Source organism: Zootoca vivipara, chromosome 2 (genome assembly GCF_965207765.1).
Source record: "Zootoca vivipara chromosome 2, rZooViv2.hap1.1, whole genome shotgun sequence".
NCBI classification, from domain to species: Eukaryota; Metazoa; Chordata; class Lepidosauria; order Squamata; family Lacertidae; genus Zootoca; species Zootoca vivipara.
The window spans coordinates 75969789-75995769 of record NC_142584.1 but is presented as its reverse complement, the minus strand read 5'-3'; the positions used below and the strand labels follow the sequence as shown (position 1 = coordinate 75995769).

Sequence of the window (25981 nt, the reverse complement as noted above, 5' to 3'; positions counted from 1 at the left end):
TAGTCCATGTGTACCCCACTCCCCGCCTCCCCACGTTGCTGGTTTAAGGGATAGTGGCAGAGAGAGAAGGTGTGTCGTGGGTTTAGGACAATATTCCATTGTGAGTCCCTTATTATTGTAGGAATGTGGCACTGAGTCCAAAGTCCCCCATGCAAGCACTGACTGGTTTGCAAACGCGCAGTGCGTTTCAAAGTTTTTTAAACATTAATTAAACACTTAAAAACATGTGTTATTTGGCGTGTAAAACATTTGTTGCTTTTTATTTTTATCCCCCCCCCCCAAAAAAGTAGCAAACATTTCCCACACCATATAGCATAGTAAGAAGTGGCGCTCTTGTCTTTTGTTTGCGTTGGACTACAGTGCTGTACTCTTAAAATCCTGGATTTGCCCACCTTTTCCTGTGGGCTATGGGCTTTTTCGCTGTTTCCATTCCTTCCTTCAACGGAGCAAAAAAAGTTAACCCGCAAGGTGTGCCCTGCGTATGAGTCTAATAAGAAGTCTATGGAGAAACTACGCGACAGAAAATAGTTGGGCGGCGGGGCGGGGCCAGGCGCTCCCCGCGTGAGAACGAGCCAGCTGCTCTGGCAATTGCGTCATCGGCGCGCGACGAGGCAGTGTCCGCGGAGAGACATGAGCGGCTTGGGCGTCCTTTTCCGTGCGGCTCGCGCCGCTTTCCCCGCCGGGGCCCGACAGCTCCGTACGGGCCTCCCTCGGCCTGCATTCGCCAAAGAGCTTTTTCTGGGGACGCTGCGAAAGGTGAGTCCCGTAGCTGCCGCAGCCCGCAGCGCCCCCGAGGCTCCTGCGTGTTTTCCCACAGACTCGGGAGCCTCCCACCCCAGACACCCGCTCCCCAAAACCCAGTGGGCGCCTGGCATCTTTTCACCCCTGCCGCCCTCTCTGAGGTTGCCAAGAACTGCTGCTGCTTTTCCATAAATCTCTTGGAAAATGCACACCTTCCCTGTCACACACGCACTGCACCCTCTGGATATCGCAGCCCGGACTTCAGCACAGCATTTATTGCAGTACGAAAACTTGCTACTTCAAAGGTTGGGAAAGTTTGACGGGAAGTTTCCTTTCAATTAAAGCTTTGCGCTTTCTCCATTTGTTGATGCTTCCGCCACCCCCAATAAACTTGATTATTCTTAAGCGGGGCTGTAAGCGGTCATTGACAGCGTCCTCATGTTTGAAAGCAGAGCTGGCGGGGGGGGGGGTATGCTTGGTGGGAAGGTTTGGGGTAGGTTATGCTCTGTTAAGCTTTTTTAAAAAATAAAAAAAGTGTGAACAGAAAATGCATTTTCCACCTTTATGATTTGTAGCACCCAATCTGTGCAACAGCTTCTTAAAGTTGTGGATAAGTATTGCTCTCCAGTCCCACACCCCTTTAATTGGACTACAGTATTTTATCATGCAAGACAATACTCTTTTTGAGGTTTTAGGCAGCTAGTGTATGGAACCAGCAGCTTCCTTTTGGAGCTGCCTGAAGTGGGGAGAAAAACTTCCAGAAGCCACAGTTGGTGGGATCAGTCTAAAGAACTTCTTATCAAACTCATTCCACTTCAGCCAGAAAACGCAACTACGTAAAGATAAATAAAAATCTCAGAGCTCCTAGAACATCCTTGGGATTTGGAAGATACATTTCATATACTGATTAGTTAGCCATAATTACTACTACCTATATCTTGGAGCCTCATAACTGAAAGTGAATACATTACACTGCAAAACAAAAATGTATAGACTGAGCATATTCTGCCATATCAATGCTAAGTAATGATTTGGGTATTTTTTCGGGATGTAAAGAGCAAATTCAGAGTGCCTTTTCTTAGCAGTGTTTATGTTTCTATATTTTTGGCAACCACGGCTGTCATCCTGAACATACCTTTAAGCAATATCCATTGACTCCGTGGACTTCCAAAACAAACCTGTTTAGCATTGCAGTAAAGGTATGTTTAAAAGCTTAATGGAGAATTGTGACGCCATTAGAGTGTTGTCTTCACCTTGTTCAGCAGTTTTCCAGCTGGGAAGAGAACAGGTCTTTCTGGATTCCAAAAAATGTGTATTCATACTACAGCTAAGGTCCTTGTTCCAACATGGGAGAAAGGGAGGCAGGATTTCCTCTGCCTTCACAGCTGCCTGCACACAACTCCCTAACACTTCAAATCCCCCAAATTTGGAGGACACAAGAACAATTTATATGGAAACTTGTGGGGAGGGGATAATGCACACAACCACTTTTTAAGATGCTGTGGTGGCAAATTCCAAAATGCGTCTGAGTGCTGGTGTTTACTGACCTTTCAAAGTTCTGGGGGTTGAGCATCACAGAAGGAGAAACTGAAGAAAACTCAAATGCACTTCTGAACTGTTGACATAAAGGCCCCATAAGTGACTACTGTATTCTCCTAATTAAAATGTATGCATAATGTCTGCAAAGGTTAACTGCCATCCGTCCCCATAAGGAGCAATGTTAAGTCCAGTTTTTGAGGCTTCTCTCTTTTTAAGTTGTTTTAATATAAAAAGAAAAATTCTGTCAAAATCTGTCATTCTAGGAAGATGTTTTCCCATTTCCTGAGATTAGCAATGAAGAATTGGAAGAAATCAACCAGTTTGTGGGGCCGGTAGAAAAATTCTTCAATGAAGATGGTAAACTCCTCTCCTCTTCATTAAGTCTTTATCTGTTAAGGTTTTTCATAACAAACCTTCTGTGAGGTCTTTCTTATTGTGCTAACAAAAAAAACACTGAGAAATACATAGTGTTGCTTACCCATATATACTTTCCACATACGAGGAAATCAGCATGTATTTTGAAACAGATATTGTACTACTGACTTAAACAGCTACCAAATATATTAAAATATTTTCTTGTCCACTGTCATGTTGTTGAGAATTCTCTGGCTATAATGGAGGGAGATTATACACCACATTATCTTGATGTGATACACCTGGTTGTGAAAATAATTTGAAAAACCTGCTCAAATTGTGCGGTCTGGCAAAAGTGATCTCTCAGCCTTGTTGTTGGGATATGTGGCTAGCTAGCCCCTCTCACTCAGTGGAAGAGCAGAAAAAATACTGACCTGTGGGAACTTTTAAGTTCTTGCGAGAAAAAAATAATAGACTTAAACGTCTCATTTGTGGTTGTTGGTATTCACACTGATCTAACTCCATAAATAAGCTTTCACTTAATGAGCTGGCCACACCTGAACTTTCTGTAATCCATTATATAAAATTACTGCATTTCACTGTATTTCAGTGGATTCTAAGAAAATTGACCAAGATGCTAAAATTCCACAAGAAACGCTTAATGGACTGAAGAACCTGGGGCTCTTTGGCATACAGATTCCAGAGGAATATGGTGAGAAAAAATGTACAGAAAATTGAGACTTTGCTCCTTGTTCTTTTCATATGAGAGAATCCTTGAAGTTTTTCTTCTCCTTACTTTATTAGTGTTACTGGACTTGATACAGTGGTACCTCGGTTTAGGTACACAATTGGTTCTGAAGGCCGTACTTAACCTAAAGCGTACTTAACCTGAAGCGAACTTTCCCATTGAAAGTAATGGAAAGTGGATTAATCCATTCCAGATAGGTCTACGGAGTACTCAACCTGAAGCGTACTTAACCCGAACTATGAGTGTAATTGGTTCTGGAAGTCCGTACTTAACCTGAAGCGAACTTTCTCATTTAAAGTAATGGATAGTGGATTAATCCGTTCCAGACGGGTCCGCAGTGTACTTAAACTGAAAGTACTCAAATGGAAGTGTACTTAAACTGAGTTATGACTGTACATTATAAGACACACACTCATCCTCTGCACTTTAAAGTAAGGCAGTCCCTGGATGGCTGAACCTCCTGGTATCTTTTTTCTTTCTTGTTGAAGCATTATAGAATGCATAATACAGTCACCCCTAATTTCTGTGATGGCATGATTTCCTTGCACACTTAAAATATAGTACAAAGGTATTGCATTACCAACCTTGTTTTTTAAAAAAAGATTTATTTATTCAAAACAAATCATGAGTCCTATATGTTGCAAATCTCTGAATGCTATTACTGTGAAGTAAAGTATTTTCATTTGAAGAAAACTCTGTTGTTTTGTGCCTCTAGTTAGTTAATCATCATCATAGGCTCTTCTGTTTGCTCTTTCTTCTTGCATAATGAAGCAGTGGCTGATAACATCAACCTATATAGACAAAAACGATTACAAATTTTTCCTTTATGCAACAACTGGGGCTAGGATCCTCTTGGCAGGGACAGAGGGAGAGACTTTGTACAGTAATTTAATCTTGAGACGGAACTTTTGTGTGAGTACGTTATATAGTAATGTCAATTAAGGTTTTGTTTTTATTTGTATGCTTTGTAAGAAACATGCACCCTCTTTATAAGTAATTTTAGTTACAATAAATGCTGAAAAGTATTTCTTGGTTGGTCTTACTTGCCTTTGAATGAGTGAAGCTGAATCCAGAGCCAGACCCTTCGGACACTACTAGACATCGGTTGCTAATTGGGTTATAAATTGTGAGCTAAACCATGCAACCCAGATAAGGGGCAGAAGGAGTCTCCCTAAACCTTCTAAACCTTCTAAGTAATAGCATGACGGGGAGTGGTGGCAGCCTACTTGCACTGTATTGCTAAGCTCTATGACAGCCCCTGGCTTTATCTAAGTTCCCGCCGGGGTAGAAGGGGCTTCAAAGGATCTCTACAGAGGGGTTCACAGCATTAACACCCCAAAAGGATCTTGTTTCTCCCATAGCCACAGCCTTGGATTCAAGCAGAGATCCAGCATCTCTCTCTCTCTCTCTCTCTCTCTCTCTCTCCTGGCCACTTTGATTCACATCACTGCCCACTCTGTTCTCAGCCCTGGGTTGTTGGTTTTTTTTAGGGAGGGAGCTCCACACATTTGCCATCTTGCACAAAGCTCCTTAATCCCTCATGACATCACCAGGAACCTAGTTTAGGTATTTCCCGAAATTAGAAGCCTTGAAGAGTTTTTAACAGTTGCTGGGGGCAGGGATTAGAGAGGTACAGCACACAGCTTAACACCACAAGCTCATAACAATAGGCCATAAGTCAGAAAAGTGCTTTTTATATGGGAAAGTTGCCGTTTCCAACCAGCCTCCCCCCCCCCAAGAGCTTTTTTCCAAACCTTTCCCCCTAAAATTCTAATACTTAACTAATAGATACAAGAATTTCAAGGAGCTTTGGAGAAAGGGCTGTAGTTCAGTGGTAGAGCAGGTGCTTTGCATGCAGAAGTATCTAGGTTCATTCTCCAGCATCTCCAGTAGAAACGCCTGCCTGAAACTCTGGAGAGTCGCTGCCAGTCAGTGAGGACAGTACTGATCTAGATGGACTATTTATTACAATAAAAGTGTTTAAGTAAAATATTGTTTGGTTTGACTAAAAATATTTTTCTATAGGTGGCCTTGGTCTTTCGAATACAATGTATGCTCGTTTAGGAGAAATTACTTCTCTGGATGGAGCTATTGCAGTAACCTTGGCAGCTCACCAAGCTATAGGACTGAAGGTAACATTGCCTTTATAATTGGATTTTGATCCTAAGGCACTGCAGTTTTGACATTTCATTGCTAATTGGGCATTTTCCCCCCTGCATTTACAAATAATGTCTCTCGTGTCATGGCAGGGAGACAATCAAGAAGTACAAAATAAGATTTATGGCTAAGATACCTTTTAAAGCAAAACATTTGTGAAGGATGAGTAATAAAGAACAGGATTAGTTACAGGTAGGTAGCCGTGTTGGTCTGACGTAGTCAAAACAAAATAAATAAAAAATCCTTCCAGTAGTACCTTAGAGACCAACTAAGTTTGTCATAGGTATGAGCTTTCGTGTGCATGCACACTTCTTGAGATACACTGAAACAGAAGTCACCAGACCCTTATGTATAGTCAGAGGTTGGGGAGGGGTATTACTCAGAAGGGTGGTGGGAATGGGTGATTGGCTGATAGGAGTGGTAAACCTGTTGGTGACTGTTAATGACTGTTAATGACTGCAATTGGTCTTGCAGGAAAAAGCAGGGGGTGAGGTGCTAAAGAAAGCTTTATCATGTATAATTAGATAAGAATCCAATGTCCTTATTCAAACCAGGTCTCCGTGGTTTTAAGCTTGGTAATGAGATGCAATTCAGCAACTTCTCTTTCCAGTCTGTTTCTGAAAATTTTCTGTAATAAAACAGCTACTTTGAGATCTTGTATAGAATGTCCTGGGAGATTGAAGTGCTCTCCTACTGGTTTCTCTATCTTGTGATTCCTGATGTCAGATTTATGTCCATTTATCCTTTGGCGTAGGGTTTGTACATGCATGCACACGAAAGCTCATACCTATGACAAACTTAGTTGGTCTCTAAGGTACTACTGGAAGTATTATTATTTTTTAAAGAACAGGATTGTTGGTTCAATTTTAGAACCATTCAGAGGAGTTTGTGTAAATATATGCTGGAGTTGAAAGGTGGAACTACAACAAAAGCAAATAGATAGGCTTAGTTCTGTTGGAATACATGTAAGATGAGATCTCTGAAAAATGGATTAGCTGTTCTAGCTATTTGGGAAATTCAAGTTTCTCTTAGTGTGAATTTGATTGTGATAAATAAGTCTGGCTAAATAGTGGTCTAAAACATCTATGACCTTCTTTGTGGCTGGCCATGGATGGCTCATCCCCCTCTTAACAAAACTGGTCCCATGCTAACAATTCTGATGGCTAGTCCTCCTCATGTATCTTCCTCCCCATATAAGTTGCATTTGTTGCAGCCCACCAAACAGCTGAGGGGGAGTCTGATTTTCCAGCACCAATCAATGGGGAAATGCATGATGGATTTGCAAAGATTCCATTGTGCACCTCCCCACTTCTGTCTCTAGTGGGGCAAGGAGGGATAGTGTGCAGCCCACCATCAAATGTGTTCTTCAGGGCCAAAAAGTTCATACACCCCTCTTTTAAACAAATAAATGGCTTGGTTTCAAGAATTAATTAGTAGTCTGTGTGTGTGTGTGTGTGTGTGTGTGTGTGTGTGTGTGTGTGTAGAGCCAAGGTGGTGTAGGGGTTAAGAGCGGTGGACTGGTAATCTGGTGAACTGGATTCGTGTCTCCGCTCCTCCACATGCAGGTGCTGGGTGACCTTGGGCTAGTCACACTTCTCTGAAGTCTCTCAGCCTCACCTCACAGAGTGTTTGTTGTACGGGAGGAAGGGAAAGGAGATTGTTAGCTGCTTTGAGACTCCTTAGGGTAGTGATAAAGCGGGATATCAAATCCAAACTACTACTCTTCTTCTTCTTCTTCTTCTTCTTCCTCTTCCTCTTCCTCTTCCTCTTCCTCTTCCTCTTCCTCTTCCTCCTCCTCCAGGGAATCCTAATTGCAGGCACTGAAGAACAGAAGAAAAAGTATCTGCCTAAACTGGCTTCAGGGGAGCACATTGCAGCATTTTGTCTGACTGAACCTGGAAGGTAGTATTTTTCCCTTTTTAAAAAAGAAATTACTTTAGGAGATGGTGCCGTGAAGCCACTGAGAAATTGAATTAGGAATTGGCAAAACTCTGGTTTAGAATCTCTCTCTCCTTCTGCCATGAATTCACATGATGGCTGCCATGCCATTCTTTGGCTCATGGTCTTCATTATGTGATTAACACCGACTTGCTTTACAGGATTCTTGCAAGGATTACAGCAAAGAAGTGTGTGGGAAGTTGTGAAAGGTCTGAAGCACTATATAAATGCTAAGTGTTACTTGAAGCAAGATCTGTTTTCGCTTTCTACTGTCATGTACCAGCTTGCGTAACTTAATTACGTTTGTGGAGCTTGAGATCAAATGATACCCAACTTTTGCCCAGCTCACCCTGTGCAGCTGGTTTTTCCATAGGCAATTTAACTGTGTTTAGGAAGTCAGAATGATGGGAATGTTTCTATCTTTCAGGTGTAAGGACTACAGAGTCTTGCTCAGTGCACCTGCTAAATTCCCATTTCATCTGTTTATATTTCAGTGGTAGTGATGCTGCATCCATCCAGAGCAGAGCTACTTTGAGCGAAGATGGGAAAAGTTTCATATTAAATGGTTCAAAGGTACTTATCCAAAGGAATTACTCCTTTTATGTTTTCTGTGTATTGGTTTTGCCAACTGTCTTCTTCATTTCCCTGCCTTATCTATTTGTGTGCAAAGTGAAAGTTTGCTGAACAAGATTCATAGGCAATGAAAACTGGCCTAGTTGTGATAATAATTGGATTGCCTTGAACCTTAAGTTAATCTGGAGTCGTTTTGTTTCCAACTCTGTGTTGAACCTTAGCTAACAATTCCCAAGTGGACAGATCCAAAATCAAAGGATATATCTTAAAATGGACAGTAATATTTGTCAGGAAAAGGGTGGCTGTGTCAACTGATCATATTTTATTAAATCAGTGTCATTTCATTCAAATCAGAGCAAACAATACTCATTTCTTTTTTCAATTGCAGATATGGATATCAAATGGTGGTATTGCAGATATCTTTACTGTGTTTGGAAGGACTGAGGTCGTTGACAAAGATGGTGCAGTAAAAGACAAAATCACTGCCTTCATCGTAGAAAGAGCTTTCGGTGGAGTCACTAATGGAAAGCCAGAGGATAAACTAGGCATTCGAGGATCTAACAGTAAGAACTAGTAAATGTTGGTTTGGAAAGATGTAGGATTCATATTCCTCTTGGATCAAGAGGAATCCAGATTTTTGTGTCATCTGCATTTTCTTAAATATCTGGGATAAGCTACATTTTAGTTGTTGGCCAAATAAAATGTATGTTTACTGATCATTAAGTATTTGTGGGTGTGGATCTTACGTTGATGCCACTCTGTATATCAAAGATGACATGGGTTCCAAGAAGTTAGAAATCATCAAAATGGACAGGCTCCTCCATGTGGGTAGTAGCACCAGACCCCAAGAGGCATTTGGAAATCAGGGACAGCCTGTCCCAAAATGCCTAGGGCAGTCTTGAGCAGAAAAACGAAATCAGGAGACATCCACAGGATGGGTGACTTAGATTACCTTCACATAGGGTGTGTAAACATGTGTTACAACTGGTGATGTGCAGCAGATTTTTTTCTGATGCAAACTGATAATTTTCCTTTGCAAATTTCCCTGGAGTCTAATTAGGATAGGATTCTCCCCAAGAAATTTTTCCATTCAGAATGTTTCAGAAAACCAACATCACTGATAACAACAAAGAGGCAAAATGTCTTGGTATGCTAAATGATTGCTCTAGAACAGTTGGCCATGGAATTGGCTAGAGGGGAGGAAACCCTAGACTTTTATCAGTGACTTCTAAAATAGTGCAATAGTAGTTTAATGCTCTGTCTTTCAGCGTGTGAAGTCCATTTTGAAAATACAAAAATTCCTATAGAGAATGTCATTGGAGAAGTTGGAGGGGGATTTAAGGTAAGATGCAAGGAATTACTATTTCCCCTGCCATAAAATTCATCTTCTGTATCATTTTTTAAAATGTATTTTATTGATTTTCAGTTACAAATGAATTGGTTATAAAAAGAGAAAAAGAATATCAGCAATAATAACAGGTAGGAGTACAGAGTTATCCCCCAGAAGGGGAAATATAACCGAAGCAGTTCCAGTTGTAGTTCATTGGATGTACAGTAGTCTGTATCTTATAAACTTATGGGTAAAGCAGAACTAACTTTAGTGGTGACATTTTAATGAGTAATCAAAAAAGCATCAAGCAATTCCGAGGAGGTATGAGTTCGTTTTTAAGAAAGAGGCAAGTTTGCTAGTAAAATAATAATAATTCACAATTCACAGTACTGGTATTGACTTCTGACCTAATTAATTTCTGTTGGAACACCAGTGGATCAAGGAATTGAAGCCAATTGGAGGTGTTGTCAGGCTATAATTCAGGCATCCCCAAACTGCGGCCCTCCAGACGTTTTGGCCTACAACTCCCATGATCCCTAGCTAACAGGACCAGTGGTCGGGGAAGATGGGAATTGTAGTCCAAAACATCTGGAGGGCCGAAGTTTGGGGATGCCTGCTATAATTCAACAGCTCTTTACTCTCCATTGTTTTGGGAGAAATTCTAATGTACACTGTTGTTAGAGTTATTTACTGTAGGTAATGGGACGCAGGTGGTGCTTTGGGTTAAACCACAGAGCCTAGGGCTTGCTGATCAGAAGATCACCTGCAACGGGGTGAGCTCCCGTTGTTCGGTCCCAGCTCCTGCCAACCTAGCAGTTCGAAAGCACATCAAAGTGCAAGTAGATAAATAGGTACCACTACAGCAGGAAGGTAAACGGCGTTTCCGGCCACATGACCTGGAAGCTGTACGCCGGCTCCCTCAGCCAATAACGCGAGATGAGTGCCGCAACTCCAGAGTCGGTCACAACTGGACCTAATGGTCAGGGGTCCCTTTACCTTTACCTATTTTAGGTAAAGTTTACAGATAAAAAAAAACAACCCACAGTGATCCTTGAATGTCCCATGTTAGTTTGACAAGAGGGTTTGTTTATTCAGTTAGTCATGGACTGTTAATAAGGAATGGTGTTTATCCATACATCAGGTTGAAGCTGTAAAGCTACGAAGAGAAACCTTGCTGGTAGCTTATTTAAGCTTTGTGGCACAGGCTTGTCAGAGCCTAAACATCTTTTGGAAGAATCAGGACTAAATTAGCTTTGCATTTCAGCATTTCTCATGTTTTACCTGTTTTAAGTCAATGTCAAACGAAGAGATGCCCCAAGGTTATAAAAAGAGAAAAAGTGATTGCACAGGGAGGTATCCTTCTAAGATACCATGATGTGCTCTCTATAGCAGGGGCAGACATCCAGCTAAAAGGCCATAATTGATATGGGCAGGGTCTTGTTTGTGGAGGAAAGACATTTTAATTATAATTTCCCTGAACAAGGATTACTTATATTCACTGTAGGTTGCTATGAATATTCTCAACAGCGGAAGATTTAGCATGGGCAGCGCATCTGCTGGAATGCTGAAGAAATTGATTGGTAAGACTACACTTGCTGCATTACGCTGGACAGAATGAATTTCTGCATTAGTTCTGCTGCTAAAGAAGATACTTAGATTCTGTGCCGGCCATTTCATTTTTATAAATATTAGGTTCAGTTACTAAATTGTTTCTATAATGTTGGCTTGAGATACAATGAAAGCCTGTTGATCCACAGTATTTTCTTTTTTGTAGTAGATACTACATGCTGATTTTAGTGAAACCCCAAGTTCAAATCTCCCCACAGCCATAAAACTCAATCAGGGTAGAAGAAAGGCCATATCCACCATAGGACTTTCTCCTCCTCTCCCCCGCCCTAGAGCAACTAGAAGCCTAAGAAGGCTCTCTTTTCCTCCTTTTGTTATTGCTGTGCCCAAGCCAGCTCTAGCACATCTCCCCAGGTGCTACTGGAGCTGCCTTGGACAATGCTTGCACAAAACCTGATTGATTGGGCTGGCAATACAGGGATGGACGGCTGCGATTGGCTATCAGGTTCACTGTTCCTAAATATTACCTATGGGGAGTAAGAACCAGTCAGATTTACAATCTGATTTACAATTTACAAGCAAGTACACTGTGTATATGTTGATGTTTCCATAAGTGAACGCTAAAATATGAAACTGATTAAAATTTGTAAGCGTGTGATAGGCGCATACTAGGGGAAATGAATTGGTGGCTGCTTCCTGGTGTGTACCACTGTATGTTACAAAAACACATCTCCCCTTTGAAATTTGTAGTGCTTGTGGTGGCAAACACCAGTATATGTATAGCACATAATCACTTGCCATAGAATCTGTATCTGATTGGTCTTTCCTGCCCATAGGTGAATACTTAGGAATAGATTATACTTCCTTCCTGCCAAGGCAGGAATCGGGAACAGGTCAGAAATAACTCACAAAGTGTCAGAGAAGTTATTTCAGGCCTAGTTAGCACAGAAACTTCCTGGTAGATCTTGCCCCAGTGAGGCAGTTGCAAGGACTGAAGATCCCCACCTTCCCACAGCTCCCTAAGTCTCCTCCTCCTCCAGGTCTTTCCTAAGCAACCTGAGACTTCTTTGCTTTGTCCCCTCTTTGCTTTGCCCTCTTCATACCTCTGTAGGTTCTGGAAGATTGGGCGGGGGAGAGCTGGTTGCAGCAAGATGGGGAGACCCCCCTGGCTTCTTTAGCAGCCTATCTCAACTCTGCTTCTTGGCCACCCTCTTCTCCAGCCTCTGGTCCTGCCTCTGATTCTGGACTTCTCTCTGCCACAGCCTCTTCCTGCTCACTAAACATATTCAGCTTCTGACACCTTCTTCTCCCAGTCTGCCCCCTCTTCTCCCTCTGACTGCTCATCCCACCACCAATCCCCTGGCTCTGAGCCTTCTTCCCCTGGGGGTTCCCCAGCTGGTGCCTCCCACCACTCCTGCATCCAGTCAATCCATGACACTTCCTACTTCTGAATATTCCTACTTTCCCTTAAAAGTGCATTATAAATCTGGTTAATCTGCTGTATCTGTCTGCTTTATTTGGTGTACAGTGTAGCACAAGACAAATTGACCCCAGCTTCAGGGCTGATGGTGTTTTACTCAACCCAAGGAAATGTTTTCGCCTGGTAGTAAGAGCTGCTACACCAAGTCAAGGGTAGATGGAATGGCTGTTATCATTATCTGATGTAGTAGGAGTTGTCCATTTTAATAATTAAAATAATGGTAAAGGGCCTTGTCCCATTCTGAAGATAAATATTTCAGCAACTGTTACATTTTTCAGAAGCAGTCGTAATATTTTGCCGCCTGATTAACTGCCTCTTCCTCTCACTTTTTTTAAAAGAAATGACAGCAGAGTATGCTTGTACAAGGAAACAGTTTAATAAGAAGCTGAGTGAATTTGGATTAATTCAGGTAACTGAAACACATTAAGGGTTTGAGGAATTCATGGGGAAAGTTTGATCTTTTTAAAAAACTGAACGGAAAGCTTTCCACCTTCTGGAGTGCCAGTTTTAAATGATGTAGCCTATGCACTTGGTGAGTCATGAATTTAGAAAGAATAATGTGCCAGTTGCCATATGTATTAAACTTAACGGGAATAATAATAATAATTATTTATTTATTTATTTATTTATTTATTTATACACCCCCCCATCTGGCTGGGTTTCCCCAGCCACTCTGGGTGGCTTCCAACAGAAAAATAAAATTTAGTAATCTATTAAACATTAAAAGCCTCCCTAAACAGGGCTGCCTTCAGATGTTTTCTAAAAATCTGGTAGCTGTTTTTCTCTTTGACATCTGATGGGAGGGCGTTCCACAGGGCGGGCGCCACCACCGAGAAGGCCCTCTGTCTGGTTCTCTGCAACTTGGCTTATCGCAAAAAGGGAACCGCCAGAAGGCCCTTGGCACTGGACCTCAGTGTCAGGGCAGAACGATGGGGGTGGTGACGCTCCTTCAGGTAAATGGTGATTAACCTTCTTGGTTGCATTGTTGTGTAGTTGTAGTATGAACAGCATGTCTTTGTTGCGCTTTCTTTCAGGAGAAATTTGCCCTGATGGCTCGGAAAGCGTATGTGATGGAAAGCATGGCCTACCTCACTGCAGGAATGATGGACAGGCCAGGGGTCCCAGACTGCTCCGTTGAAGCAGCCATGGTGAAAGTAAGCTTTACTGGAATGCTGAGTTAAAGCCATGGGTATTGGGGCTCATTTGGGAGGAAGGGTGGGATATAAGCATTTATTAATGTTCAAAGAAAAATAGGTTACTGTGATCCTCAGATTGTGGAAGCCATGTCAATGTTCATATGCAACCTTTCTCCATCTTCATTGTGAGCCTGATCTAGGGCATTGCATGGCAGTTCAGTACAAATTATATTAAATCACTCTTGAATAAAGCGTGGCAGATCTCTTTGAAGATATCTCACTGAAGCAAAGCGTGAGATCAGGAATTTCAAATGTCCCAGGAGGAGAGGCACTGGTGGAAGTAGAAAGCCACCAATCAAGAAGGCAATGTTGTGTGCGTATGTTCAGTCTCTGGGTTGATTTCAGTGTCCCTTATGAGAGAGATTATATGTGCTAATAGCAAACCTGGTACTTCCAAGTGCTCTCCTTATGTATGCAAAACAGAACCATCCATGCACAGATGGTACAGGCAGGCTTGAGGGAAACCAAAAAAAGATCATTGAGCATGCTCTCTTGACGTGAAGTACCATTATGTGTGTGTTGGGGCAGGGTGGTGGTAGAAAGCAGTTGTGGCAAGTGATACAACTGAGTATTCTGGAAAGAAGGCGTGGCTTGCTAGCTGGAACCCTGAACATTTTGCTGCAGATCCCTACCCTTTTTATATAGCCTCACAAGGGCTCAAAACTGGGTGGTATAAGGTATTTACATTTTCTTTCAGAGAACTTGACATTGGCGCTAACGCTTTTGCATAGCTCCAGCTTGGGCTTCATTTCTTGGTCACGCTACAGTGTGACAGCCGTTGAGGTCGACCAATGAACTGGCTTTTTATATTGCCAAGCTTAGAAATAAAATAACATCATTTAATAATTTCAATGGTTGTTGGCAGGTGTTTAGTTCTGAAGGCGCATGGGTTTGTGTGAGTGAAGCTTTACAAATTCTTGGAGGTCTCGGCTACATGAAAGATTTTCCGTATGAACGCTATCTCCGGGATAGCAGGATACTTCTGATTTTCGAGGTAAATATGAGGTCTTCTATAAGTTATATGCAATCTAAAACCACTAGTATAAAACCAGAGACAAGTAGATGTCATTGTGAGGGCCATCTGAGTGGCATTGAAGCATTGCCTCAAATAGTCACAGTTCTTTGTGATATGTGGACTGCCTAGTGATATATTTTAGATAAAGGTGGAAAGGAGGATATTCCTATTCTATATGCATTAATGTTAGAAGTAACTGTTTTTAAAATCTGTTTAATGGCACATTAATTTTATTATATTGATTGCAATAAATAGAATACAGTTGTACCCTGGAAGTTGAACGGAATCCGTTCTGGAAGTCCGATCGGCTGCCAAAACGTTCGGAAACCAAAGTGTGGCTTCTGATTGTCTGCAGGAAGCTTCTGCAGCCAATCAGAAGCCCTGTCGGACATTCAGGTTCCAAAGAACGTTCACAAACTGGAACACTCGCTTCTCGGTTTGCGCCATTTGGGAGCCAAAACGTTTGTATAATGGCATTATTTTCAGTTCCTTTCCTGCAGATATCTGGAATGGAAGGTGCATTTTTCACAACTGCTATGCACAGTGGGCCAATATCTTGGTTGAGCTATCCACTGTGACCGGTCTCATTCCTGGGCGGTCACTGCTCATTCAGATTATTAAGAAATTAATATTTTTTTGCCCCAACTTTCATCACTTTGCATTTGCCGTTTTACCACCTATTCAGTCAGTTTGGAGAGGATCTTTCGAAGCTCTTCACAATTTCTTTTTGTTTTAACCACCCCAAATTGTTGAATACCATCAGCAAGTTGGGCCATCTCACTGGTCAACCCTAACACTTGATCGTTTATGAACAAGTGGAAAAGCACAGGTCCCAACACCAAGCCTTGAGGGACTCCAATGAATTTCATTTTGTTAGTCTTGACCTGCTTTTCCTTTCTATCATGATGGTTTTGAATTTTATCCCTATCTTCTGAAGTGTTTTCAGTTTTTCTCCCAGTTTGTCACCTGCATATTTGATTCCTTCCAGTGCTTTATCAAAGTTATTGAAAAAAATGTTGAAGGGCATCAGGCCCATGACGAAACCATGTGTCACCCCACTCAAAACCTTCCTTCAATGGTGGACCTAGATATATGACTATACTGGTTTACATAGAAATATTTTTCATTAAATAAGGTGAAAGAATGCTCTAAAGTACGTTGATAATACAGTATGATTTGGAGACGGCTAGCACCTTGGCTCTTTCGCTACTCTCTGCTACAGCAGTAAGGTGAGCCTGCAGATTCTCCTCTTGTTGGTGATCCACTTTAAAAGGTCATTTTTTGCCATTCACTTATCTAGTTCTGAATGCCAGCAAGCTCCACTTGCTGCCGAAGAGTGATCCATAAAGAATGGTGTTCATGATTAAAACGAAGTATGCAACATTCATGCATTTAATTTAGCATCCCCAGTCAATGTATGCAGTGATTTTAATTAGCTTGTTTAGCCATCTGTTCATTCTGAAAGCTTTAATTGCTAAGCAGCACCTGCTTAAAAGTGTAGCGGCTATAGTCTTAGTCCATCAGCATTTTTTAATCTTTTAAAATCAAGCACTTCTAAAATGTAGGTGCTTTGCTTTCAGCTGTGCAGGTGTCGGATTTTTCTTTCAGCCTCCAAAGAGAGCGGTGTAACACTTTTCTGCATGTAAATTGCAATTCATGATATGCATTACTGAGAGAGGAGCCTGTTCTTGAAACTTTTCAAAACTACAGTTTTCATCTTGTTTGCCAAATAGTTTTGGGCAGATAACTTGCCTGTGTGGCACAGCATTTATTGTAACTAGTTTGTAAACTTTACTAAGGCCATTGCATCAAATGGAATTTAGCTAATGTTCGAGAGCTGAAAGATGTTTCCCCACCTCAGCCTAATACTGGTCAGAGTGTGGCTAGGAAACCTCAAGGACCTGGTGTGGTGCTATTAAGGTTATTTCTGTTACTACGTACGAGGTGCAAAGGCTTACAGAATGTGTGTTGCGGGAGGAGTTTATGTATCCAACATATACACACTCTGCTATTCATGCATTTGGTGTGAGAAGTGGCCATACCAGAGCATGCACAGATTTTGGTTCAGTCAGGAACCTTCTTCACATGAAGGTACTCTGTGTGTGTACATTGGTATTGGTCTAGAGCAGGCATCCCCAAACTTCGGCCCTCCAGATGTTTTCGACTACAATTCCCATCTTCCCCAACCACTGGTCCTGTTAGTTAGGGATCATGGGAGTTGTAGGCCAGAACATCTGGAGGGCCGCAGTTTGGGGGTGCCTGGTCTAGAGCCCTTTATTGGGTGTCCAAGGTGCAAAACTTTCCAGCCCTATGTTCCTCCTGTAGTCCTTAAAATTTTGGGACTGGTGGATGATGATTTTACTAAAGCTTTCAGGTGAATTAATAGTGCAGCTATAGAGATATTCCTAGAATTTTATAATGACAATGGAATTTTCATTCTTGAAAATAAACTAAATATGCCTCCACCTTAAGCTTTGGTAGGAAAGTTACCTTTCTTTTTTTCTATATGCAAGTGTATCTGTCTGGCAAATCCATGTTTAAGTAGCCTAAAAGAATCTCTCTTTTTTCCTGTTTCAGGGAACAAATGAAGTTCTGCGAATGTATATTGCTTTGACAGGCATGCAGTATGCCGGCAAGATCTTAACTGGGAAAATTAAGTGTGTGCTTTTTTGGAAATAGCCATTTTTGATAAATGATTACTGAATACAGATCAAAAAGTTGTAAAGGGGAACAGCATAGAAAGGGGGGGTAGCAAGATGAAATTTTCTTGAAAGTTTCAACATGAGCAGAAATAAGGGATGTCTTTCTTTAAAATGCTGATATAGTGTGTTGGTCTTAACTGTGCTTTTAAAAACCAAAACACTGTTATTTTAGTATGTTCTCATCTCTCATTTACTATGTGATGATACCTACTTAAACTTTTATTAAAAACACTTCCTAATTGATGTTTGTACCTACCAGTCAATTAATCACTGCTGCTCTGTGAACTCCATTCATTTCAATGGAGGGGAGTATGCAAGGTACATTTAAAATCAAGGCAAGTTAGTTATTCTGGAGTCTTTCAGGTTGTTGGTCATACTTTGATGGCTATCACTAATCACATCATTGGTAGCTGTTAATGTAGCTGTCCACTCCCTGTAGCATACAACATCAGAAAATTACAAAGAAAAAAAGCCTAATTTTTAGGGGTGGAAATATTCAGAAGTCCAGCTACTGTCTCTGGGGCGGATGGGGAGTTGACTTGTTGGGGAATGAAGTGATATTGGATAAATTGCCTAGTACTAAGGCAGCCTATGTATTTTTCACAGGGAAATCAAGAAAGGAAACGTAGGTGTGGCATTGAACATGTTTGTGAACACACTCCGTAACAGCATAGGCCGAACAGTAGATTTAGGATTAGTTGGTCAAGATGGAGTGGTGCATCCTAGTCTAGAGGTAAGTACTCAGTGCAGATGCCGTAACACTCTCAGCCACGCTTGGAAGATTTGCTTGTGTTGCATTATAAAAGTGGGGTTTCTTTGGGCTTATTGGCCCTGGTCCAGTGTCAAATCCTTTCCGTGTAGAAACATAGGAAACAACCTTGTACGATGTCAGACTACTGATCCATTGAGCTCAGTACACTGTATGTTGACTGGTTCTTTAGGGTTTCACACAACACTCTTTACCAGCTGTACATGCATGTGCAGAAAGCTGAACCTGGAATCTTCTGCATGAAAAGCGTGTGGACTACCATAGAGTTACGACTCGTCACACACAACTGCGCTCAGAAATGCTAGTGTCAGCTGCGCTGTATTGCTGTACAGCCAGCTCACAATACTGCATCTGTGTGGGATTGTATACCTACACCTATACATGGAGAAATTTTACACTGCGGTCCTTTTTTGGAGATTTATTCATGTAGCCCAAATAACTGCTTAAACTGTGAAAGTTATCAGTGTTCACTAAACCAAAACAAAACTTTTTAGATTTCATGGCTTAAGGAAAACTTGAAGCAAGCCCTGTAAGAACCCCAAGTGGAATGCCATTTAGGTTGCTCTGTTAAACTGTACCTTGCAATGCCCCTGTTGCCTCGGTCACGCTTGCTTCTGACGCAGTATGCACTAATCCTTATTATGCACACTATAATCTGAAACAGCATGGGACTTGGTATGGAAAACAATTCGGATCTTTCAAATGCTGTGATTGGGAAAGGGTACAAGGGGAAGTATCCAATGTTGTATAAGTGGACTTTCCCCTGGATACGGCTCAAGGGTTCTAGAAATTAGGGCTGAACTGGCTGCAATTCTAAAGCTGATAATGCACATGTGAAATGCTTGCCCTGCCAACTCTCAGTTGTTGAACCTGTACATACAAATGTGTGCCAGTTAAATAATACGAAGAACTGCCTCTTGGAAAAAGCTTTGGCACTTTGAGTTCGTCTTCCTTACAAATGCCAAATTCATTATCTAATGCCTATTTTTGTTTGTGTTCTCTACTTTTTTCTCTTTTAGAAAATCACCATAAAGCAGTGTGGGCATATTTGTTTTGTTCAGTCTCACTGAATTAGTTCAGTCATGGCGCTAATTCGTTAAACCTACATCAGGTGGAATCTGAATATTTAGGACTTAACTTGACTGCCCATCTACTGTGTGAATTCTAGATGGGCAGTTGTTGGACTCGGCAACTGGGAGCGCCAAAGTGAAACCCAGTTCCTCAAGAACTACCAGCTGGCTCCACAGTTGCAACACATTTAAAGACTGTGTGTGCATATATTATTTATACATAGAGGGAGAGATTAATGAATTGTTTGTGCAGAATTGACAAGTCGAAACCTATAGAGCCCTAAATATATATTTTTTTCATTGCAGGAAAGTGCCAAGAAACTTGAACAAAATATATATTATTTTGGTGTTACTGTAGAAGGCTTGTTGAGAAGATTTGGCAAGGTAGCTAGAATTTTCTAATGGATAATTAAACCAAAGTTGTTTTCTTTCTTTTTCTTCTCTGCTCTTCCTTCCAAAGAGCCTAATCAAAGTGAGTGTTTGAAACCAAACTGATTTCTAGCCTAGAAATTGTCTTCCAAGATGCATATTAAGGAGCTGTCAGGGAAGATAAATATTTAAAGATCATGTAGAAGCAGATGAAATGCACTGTGAGTATCTTTTCTTCCCCCAGCAACCTGAAAGACACACTGCAGGTTCTGAGACTGTCTAAATAAAAAGACACAGTCAAATGCTTTGATATAGTACAGAGCTTTCCAAACTTTTCATGTTGGTGACACACTTTTTAGACATGCATCATTTCGTGACATAGTAATTCAGTTTTACTAGCAAACCAGGTTAAACTAACCACTTTCTAGCCCCAGGAGGAGCATCAGGAGCGTTCTCACGAGTTTGTGACACACAAAGAGTCTGGAAAACTGTTTTAGTACATGTGTGAATACTGCCAACTAAGGGCAGCTGTCTTCATCTGTTGAAACATGTGTGATCAAGCAGTTCAGGATAAATCACTAAACTATTTGTGTGTTCTTTCTTTGGTGTTAGACTATTGTGGATGAGCAGATGGTTCTCAAAAGGGTAGCAGACATCCTCATCAATCTCTATGCAATGACAGCAGTTCTTTCCAGAGCTAGCCGATCAATCAGTATTGGTTTGCGCAATCATGATCATGAGGTGAGTACCCAGAGGTTTTATGCAACTTTAATTAATGTTGTAATCATGAATTAAAATCAGTATTAAGCAGACTGGTCAAGAAGGGGGGGGACAGAATTGCTTTTGAGACTATTATGATACTTTTGGATTCTGACAAGGAATATTTGGACTTGCAATTGTATAGTTTCTTATGTCTGAAAATGTATTTTGTGTCAAAAGGAACCTGGAAAACCCTCACCAGATTTCTATTCTTGTGCTCTTGGGGGGGGGGGGTGCATTGGTAGTAAATACATGGTGATGCCATTGGCTTTTTAGAAGCCATTAGATGTATTCATGATGAAATGTCCATTTTCAAAGATAGTGGGTACATCCACTGCGTTGTGTCAAAGGGTGAGGATAAATAAGGCAGGTTTTCTAGCATGCCCTGTTTCTAAGCATTCTGGGTGCTAGGGCTAAGCAATGTCAGCTTTTCAACATTGCTTTGCAATGTGCCACCAGCCAAACATGGCAATACATCGCAATGCTGAAACAGAGGTGATGCAACACAGACCATTAGGAGAGGGGGGGGGAGGATGAATGCCGCCTCCCTACTTTGCATCGCTCGCTAGCCTCTCCAGCACCACAGTCCTTTCCTTTCAGGGAAGCCGATTACTCCTCTTGAATCCTGTCTGATTTTAAGCACCCTTCACCCATCCACCCAATCTCAAGGCTGGGGCTGCCTGTTCCTGGGTTTGGAGGTGGTTTCACTTGTGATATACTGCCGGTTGAAGCTGCCATTGCACTCTGGCCCTCATCAGTACATCGCCCAAGCCAACTGGGTGCAGCAGGAGATAGAATGTTGTTAGCCTTCTAGTCTGAACCACCCTGCCAATGTAAGTACCTAGGCACAGTCTGTAAATTGCTGAGCCATGTGTATTGCAACATATTTCACAACAGCCAGGTATCGAACAAGTTTTGTATAGTATAAAGCTGTTTATGCTACTTAAAGGAGGTTCTTTAGAAAGTCTGCAATCATGATCAGGTTCCAGCTATTCTGGTGCCAATGGTAGAAAAGTCCCTTTTGTTAAACTTCAGCCATTCAGCTCTGGGGCAGCCGTTACTGTGAAAAAACAGAGGGAGGAGAAAGGATTATTAACTTCTACTTAAAGTCTTTTGCTGAGTATGTATGGGTGGTTTTTATTTCCATGAATTTATAATACTGAAATAAACGATATTGCAGTGTTTCTCATATTTTAAGGCATCCCTACAAAATAAGGCATGGCAGGATTTTCCTGAGGTGGAAAAATATAAGGCATACCTCGAAAATAAGCCGTACCGGGTGGTAGGAGCAGGTCTGTGGCAAAGGGTTGCTGCTGCTGCGTTAACCCCTGGTCCTGGCTGCAGCCTCAGCGCGCAGCGCGCGCAGCCCCAGAACCCGGTTGCAGCCTTTGTGCACCACGCGCGGACATCCGGAACCCGGCTGTAGCCGCAGCGCGCACAGCCCCAAGACCCGGCTTCAGCCTTTGCGCACCGCGCGCGGACACCCGGGACCCAGCTGTAGCCTCAGTGCGCAGCCCCAGGACCCGGCTGCAGCCTTTGCGCGCAGACCCCCGGGATCTGGCTGCAGCCTCAGCGCACGCAGCCCCAGGACCCAGCTTCAGCCTTTGTGCACCACGCGCGGACATCCGGAACCCGGCTGCAGCCGCAGCGCGCGCAGCCCCAAGACCCGGCTTCAGCCTTTGCGCACCGCGCGCGGACACCCGGGACCCGGCTGTAGCCCCAGGACCCGGCTGCAGCCTTTGCGCGCGGACACCCGGGACCCGGCTGTAGCCCCAGGACCCGGCTGCAGCCTTTGCGCGCAGACACCCGGGACCTGGCTGCAGCCTCAGCGCGCAGCCCCAGGACCCAGCTGCAGCCTTTGCCTGCCGCGCGCGAAGACCCAGTGGGAGCAGGTCCCGGTACTTAATTAAAAAATAAGACATCCCTTGAAATTAAGCCATGCTGTGTTTTTTTCAGGAAAAAATAAATACAAGACGTGTCTTATAATATGAGAAACACGGTACATGGAGTTGAATTCCAGTGGTCTAGTTTCCAATTTGCTAATGATTTAACTGACTTCCTAGGTGCTGCTTACAAATATTTTCTGCACTGAAGCTGGCTTCCAGAATAATTATGCTATGGCAGAATTAGAAAAACGTAAGTGTTGCACTCGAGTCAAATGTTAACAACTTATATTTCCTGCCTTGATACCAAATAAAAACTTGCTTTGATAGCAAAGGCACAGGAATCCCAGTCAGTACTCCTGCCAGTTTCTGTTCATAGGCTACATCTTCAGTTTGTGCTAAGAATCTAGATGCCAAGGCAAGCCTCGATAGTCCCATGGTTTGCTTGTTCCTTTAATTAGTGATAATGTGGCAGATGCTGCTAGTAGCTCAACAGCTTGTGTTTAGTGTCTTGGATCTTAAAAAGTCTGTTGCTCTCATTTAGATGTGACGCTAAAGGAATTGTTACTTCCGTTTCCATTATTCCTAGATGCTCCTGAAAACATGGATAACAGCATTAAAAAAGTAGCAAAGCAGGTGCTGGAAAAGAGAGCCTATATCTGTTCCCATCCACTGGAAAGAACATTTTGAAAATTGGGAAATGATGACCGACCTGCTGTGGAGCAAGATGCTCTGCGGTGCAAGTGAACTTTGGGGCAGAATGTGCAACTGGGAAGTTCCTCAATGGAGGTGTTGTTTTTATAAAATAAAACACTTTGATTTTATGCACGTGAAAATCCCAAGACAAAATCCAGGCATACAGCTTAAAGAGAAGTGCACAGTCAACCTACTTTCTAGTTTTATTTCATTTTAGAAACCCTATGCTGCATAATACTCACTATAATGCCCTTTATCCAGCTAGAGATAAATGAAAATTAGTCTGTAATAGCAAAAAGAGGTTTCTACCCCTAACCAGGGGCCTCTCTGTTTCCCAATGATACAACACTTAAAGATTCAGTAGAGGGCCCTGCCACTTGTGCCAGAGTAGCCAGTTGAAGTGCCCACAATTGAATGCTATCTCTGTACCCCAGCTCTTCTTCAAATTAACTTCAGTGTTGCACACAGAAAAAAAAGCAGAGTGACTACCACTACTTTAAGCCTATTAAACTCCTTAGCAAGACACAGGAAAAAGATCACTGGTTTGTGTACCACACTGTAACCAGTGCTTAATTCCCCTCATTACCTGCAGCCTGTGTATCCTCTGCTATTTGGATTCCTTCCTTAAAGACCAATTTCTGCAGAGGCGGCCCCCTGTACCGAAATGATCGCTTACGACAAATCAATCTGCAAAACAGAATAGACTTTTAAAAACAGGTGAAAATTTATGCTTAAGAGTAGCTACATTGCTGTGCTTTCATATTATGTGCTAAGTTTTTATTCAAACATTCACGGTACAAAATATGCTTTAAATCATGGCCTGACCCTACTGAAAGAGAAATGTCAAACCTTGCACCTTAAGAGATTAAAGCTCACTTTCCTACTCTTCCAACATGTTAACTTAATTTACACGTTTTTAGCAAGGTGGAGTATCTGGGTTATTCAGGTCTCAGAATGCATAACCAACTCCAGGGATGAGAGACCTCTGGCCCTCCAGCTGCTGAACTACATCTCCCATCATCCTTCACCGCTGACCATGCTTGCTGGGGTGGCAGGAGTTGGAGTTTAACAACATCTGGAGAGCAACAGGTTAGCTACCCCAGTTTACTATGTCCAAAGCTAAAAAGAGAACTCTGGACAACAGTTCAGAATTTCTGCAGTAATTTCCAAGCTAATGCCTTTCTATGATTCGATCTGCAATCCTGCACAACAGGGCTGGGAAACCTGTGGGGCTTCACGTTATTGGCAGCATGGCCATGGCCAGAAATAGTAGCATTGGGACCCAGGTGGCGCTGTGGTTAAACCACAGAGCCTAGGGCTTGCTGATCAGAAGGTCGGCGGTTCGAATCCCTGTGACAGGGTGAGCTCCCGTTGCTCGGTCCCAGCTCCTGCCAACCTAGCAGTTCGAAAGCACGTCAAAATGCAAGTAGATGAATAGGAAGGTACAGCGGGAAGGTAAACGGCGTTTCTGTGTGCTGCTCTGGTTTGCCAGAAGCGGCTTTGTCATGCTGGCCACATGACCTGGAAGCTATATGCCGGCTCCCTCGGCCAATAATGTGAGATGAGCGCGCAACCCCAGAGTCGGTCACGACTGGACCTAATGGTCAGGGGTCCCTTTACCTTTACCTTTAACATCTGGTGGGCTACAGGATCTTTACCTTTGCTGTACATACGTCCTAAGTACACATGCCAGTAAACTACCAATAACATCATCTTGCCATGCCAGTGTGTGGTACAGCAGCTAGATGACTTACCTGAAATCATCTCCCTTCAGCGTTTTAAATGTATCATGTTTCCTGTCATAGCATGGAACTATATTGTCATTCCTCTTCAGGCTGAGGAGTGGATCATCGCCAGGAACAAATGCTTTGGAGATCCTCTCCACATCCACTTGGTCTGCCATTCCAGCAACTGGGGTAGGCTAGTGGAACAGGAATAGCAGGTTTCAGAACATTGATTCTAAATATACAGCTTCATGTGTGCGTTCCCAACACTAGGAACCGGAAATACAATTCAGATCAAAGCTGCACTGAATACACTACAAGGTCATGTCTATAAGCTGGTACAGTGACCTGAAACAACACTGAAATGAATAAATTCAGGACTGGTGTGTCTTTGAAGTCTATTCAAAGAGTAATGGCAAATATATATTGTCTTCTTTTTTATATACTTATGCATCATACAAACAAGCATTACCGGAATTAAATCAAACAATTAATACCAAAACAGAAAAAAATACAAAAGCAAAAATACAAGGATATAAACAAAAATATAAACGTTATATTCGCCTAAAAAAAAGAAAAATGAAAAAGAAGAAAATTAGAACAAGGGGGGGGGGGGGGAGTGACTTCCAACTAACTCAATGCGGATCTTTCTTTCTCATATCACTGGTTATCTGTAATGATTAAATTTTTGGAGAGATATTCTAATTACCTGTGAGGTTTTTATTCTAAACTAAACCAAGTATGAATCTGGCAAATATATTGATGCCTTAGCAAATATGTGTTTTCGCTGGAATTTTGAACTCAACCAATGCTACTGTCTCGGGGGAATCCAAAACTCAGATCCACCACCCCATTGGGATGGGGTGGGGGGTGGGGGGAAATGCAAAGCATATCACCTTAATATGAACTCCGTATGTGCTATAACAAGGGTATGGACTGGATCCAGCTGGCTGGCCAGATCCTGGGCTCTCAAACCTTTGGGCCATAATACAGGTGGATGGGGCCAATCACCAAATGCCACACTGTCCGGTGACCCATTTTCCTTTGTAGTGTGGCAAGCCCAAGTGAGGCTTGAAGTTACTGCTCTTCAGCTGACAGGCATTGACTTAAACCTCCTTTCTGCCGGGAACATCTTCCCCATGGGGAACTCAATGGCACCGCTTTTCCCAACCTGCTTGCTCTCACTGCCTATCAGCTAATGGGCAGTGGCATCAAGCCTCCCTTGCCAATGCACAGGTAGAAGCCACCTTATGGTACCAGATTGTGGACTAGCAAAAGTGTTTTTCTTTGTTCCAGACCTGCCATCGCATTTGATGATGTGTTGAAACCAAACCTTGACAGCCAAATTGGGAGCCATGCCAGGTCTAACTAG

The 25981-nt window shown here is 42.4% G+C and overlaps 2 protein-coding genes across 5 annotated transcripts in view; one reads left to right on the top strand and one right to left on the bottom strand.

Moving 5' to 3' along the window:
- The first annotated feature begins 613 nt into the window (after nt 1-613).
- On the top strand, nt 614-23013 carry ACAD9 (acyl-CoA dehydrogenase family member 9). Its single transcript, XM_035106277.3, has 18 exons — nt 614-756; nt 2544-2637; nt 3245-3346; nt 5408-5514; nt 7341-7441; nt 7972-8050; nt 8439-8613; nt 9319-9392; nt 10885-10960; nt 12765-12835; nt 13461-13580; nt 14488-14616; nt 17215-17294; nt 17946-18072; nt 19485-19562; nt 20160-20288; nt 22370-22442; nt 22779-23013. The coding sequence occupies exons 1-18, from the start codon at nt 631-633 to the stop codon at nt 22877-22879; spliced, it is 1842 nt and encodes a 613-aa protein (XP_034962168.1). The 5' UTR covers nt 614-630; the 3' UTR covers nt 22880-23013.
- CFAP92 (cilia and flagella associated protein 92 (putative)) overlaps nt 21162-25981 on the bottom strand; it is a 55321-nt gene continuing 50501 nt past the window's right edge. For all 4 annotated transcript variants that reach the window (XM_035106272.3, XM_035106273.3, XM_088662211.1 and 1 more), the window contains 3 exons: nt 24640-24806; nt 23472-23572; nt 21162-21366 (listed from right to left, as the gene is read on the bottom strand). In XM_035106272.3, coding sequence (XP_034962163.3) covers nt 21338-21366; nt 23472-23572; nt 24640-24806 — 297 coding nt within the window. In that variant the 3' untranslated portion in view covers nt 21162-21337. The remainder of the gene's footprint in view (nt 21367-23471; nt 23573-24639; nt 24807-25981) is intronic.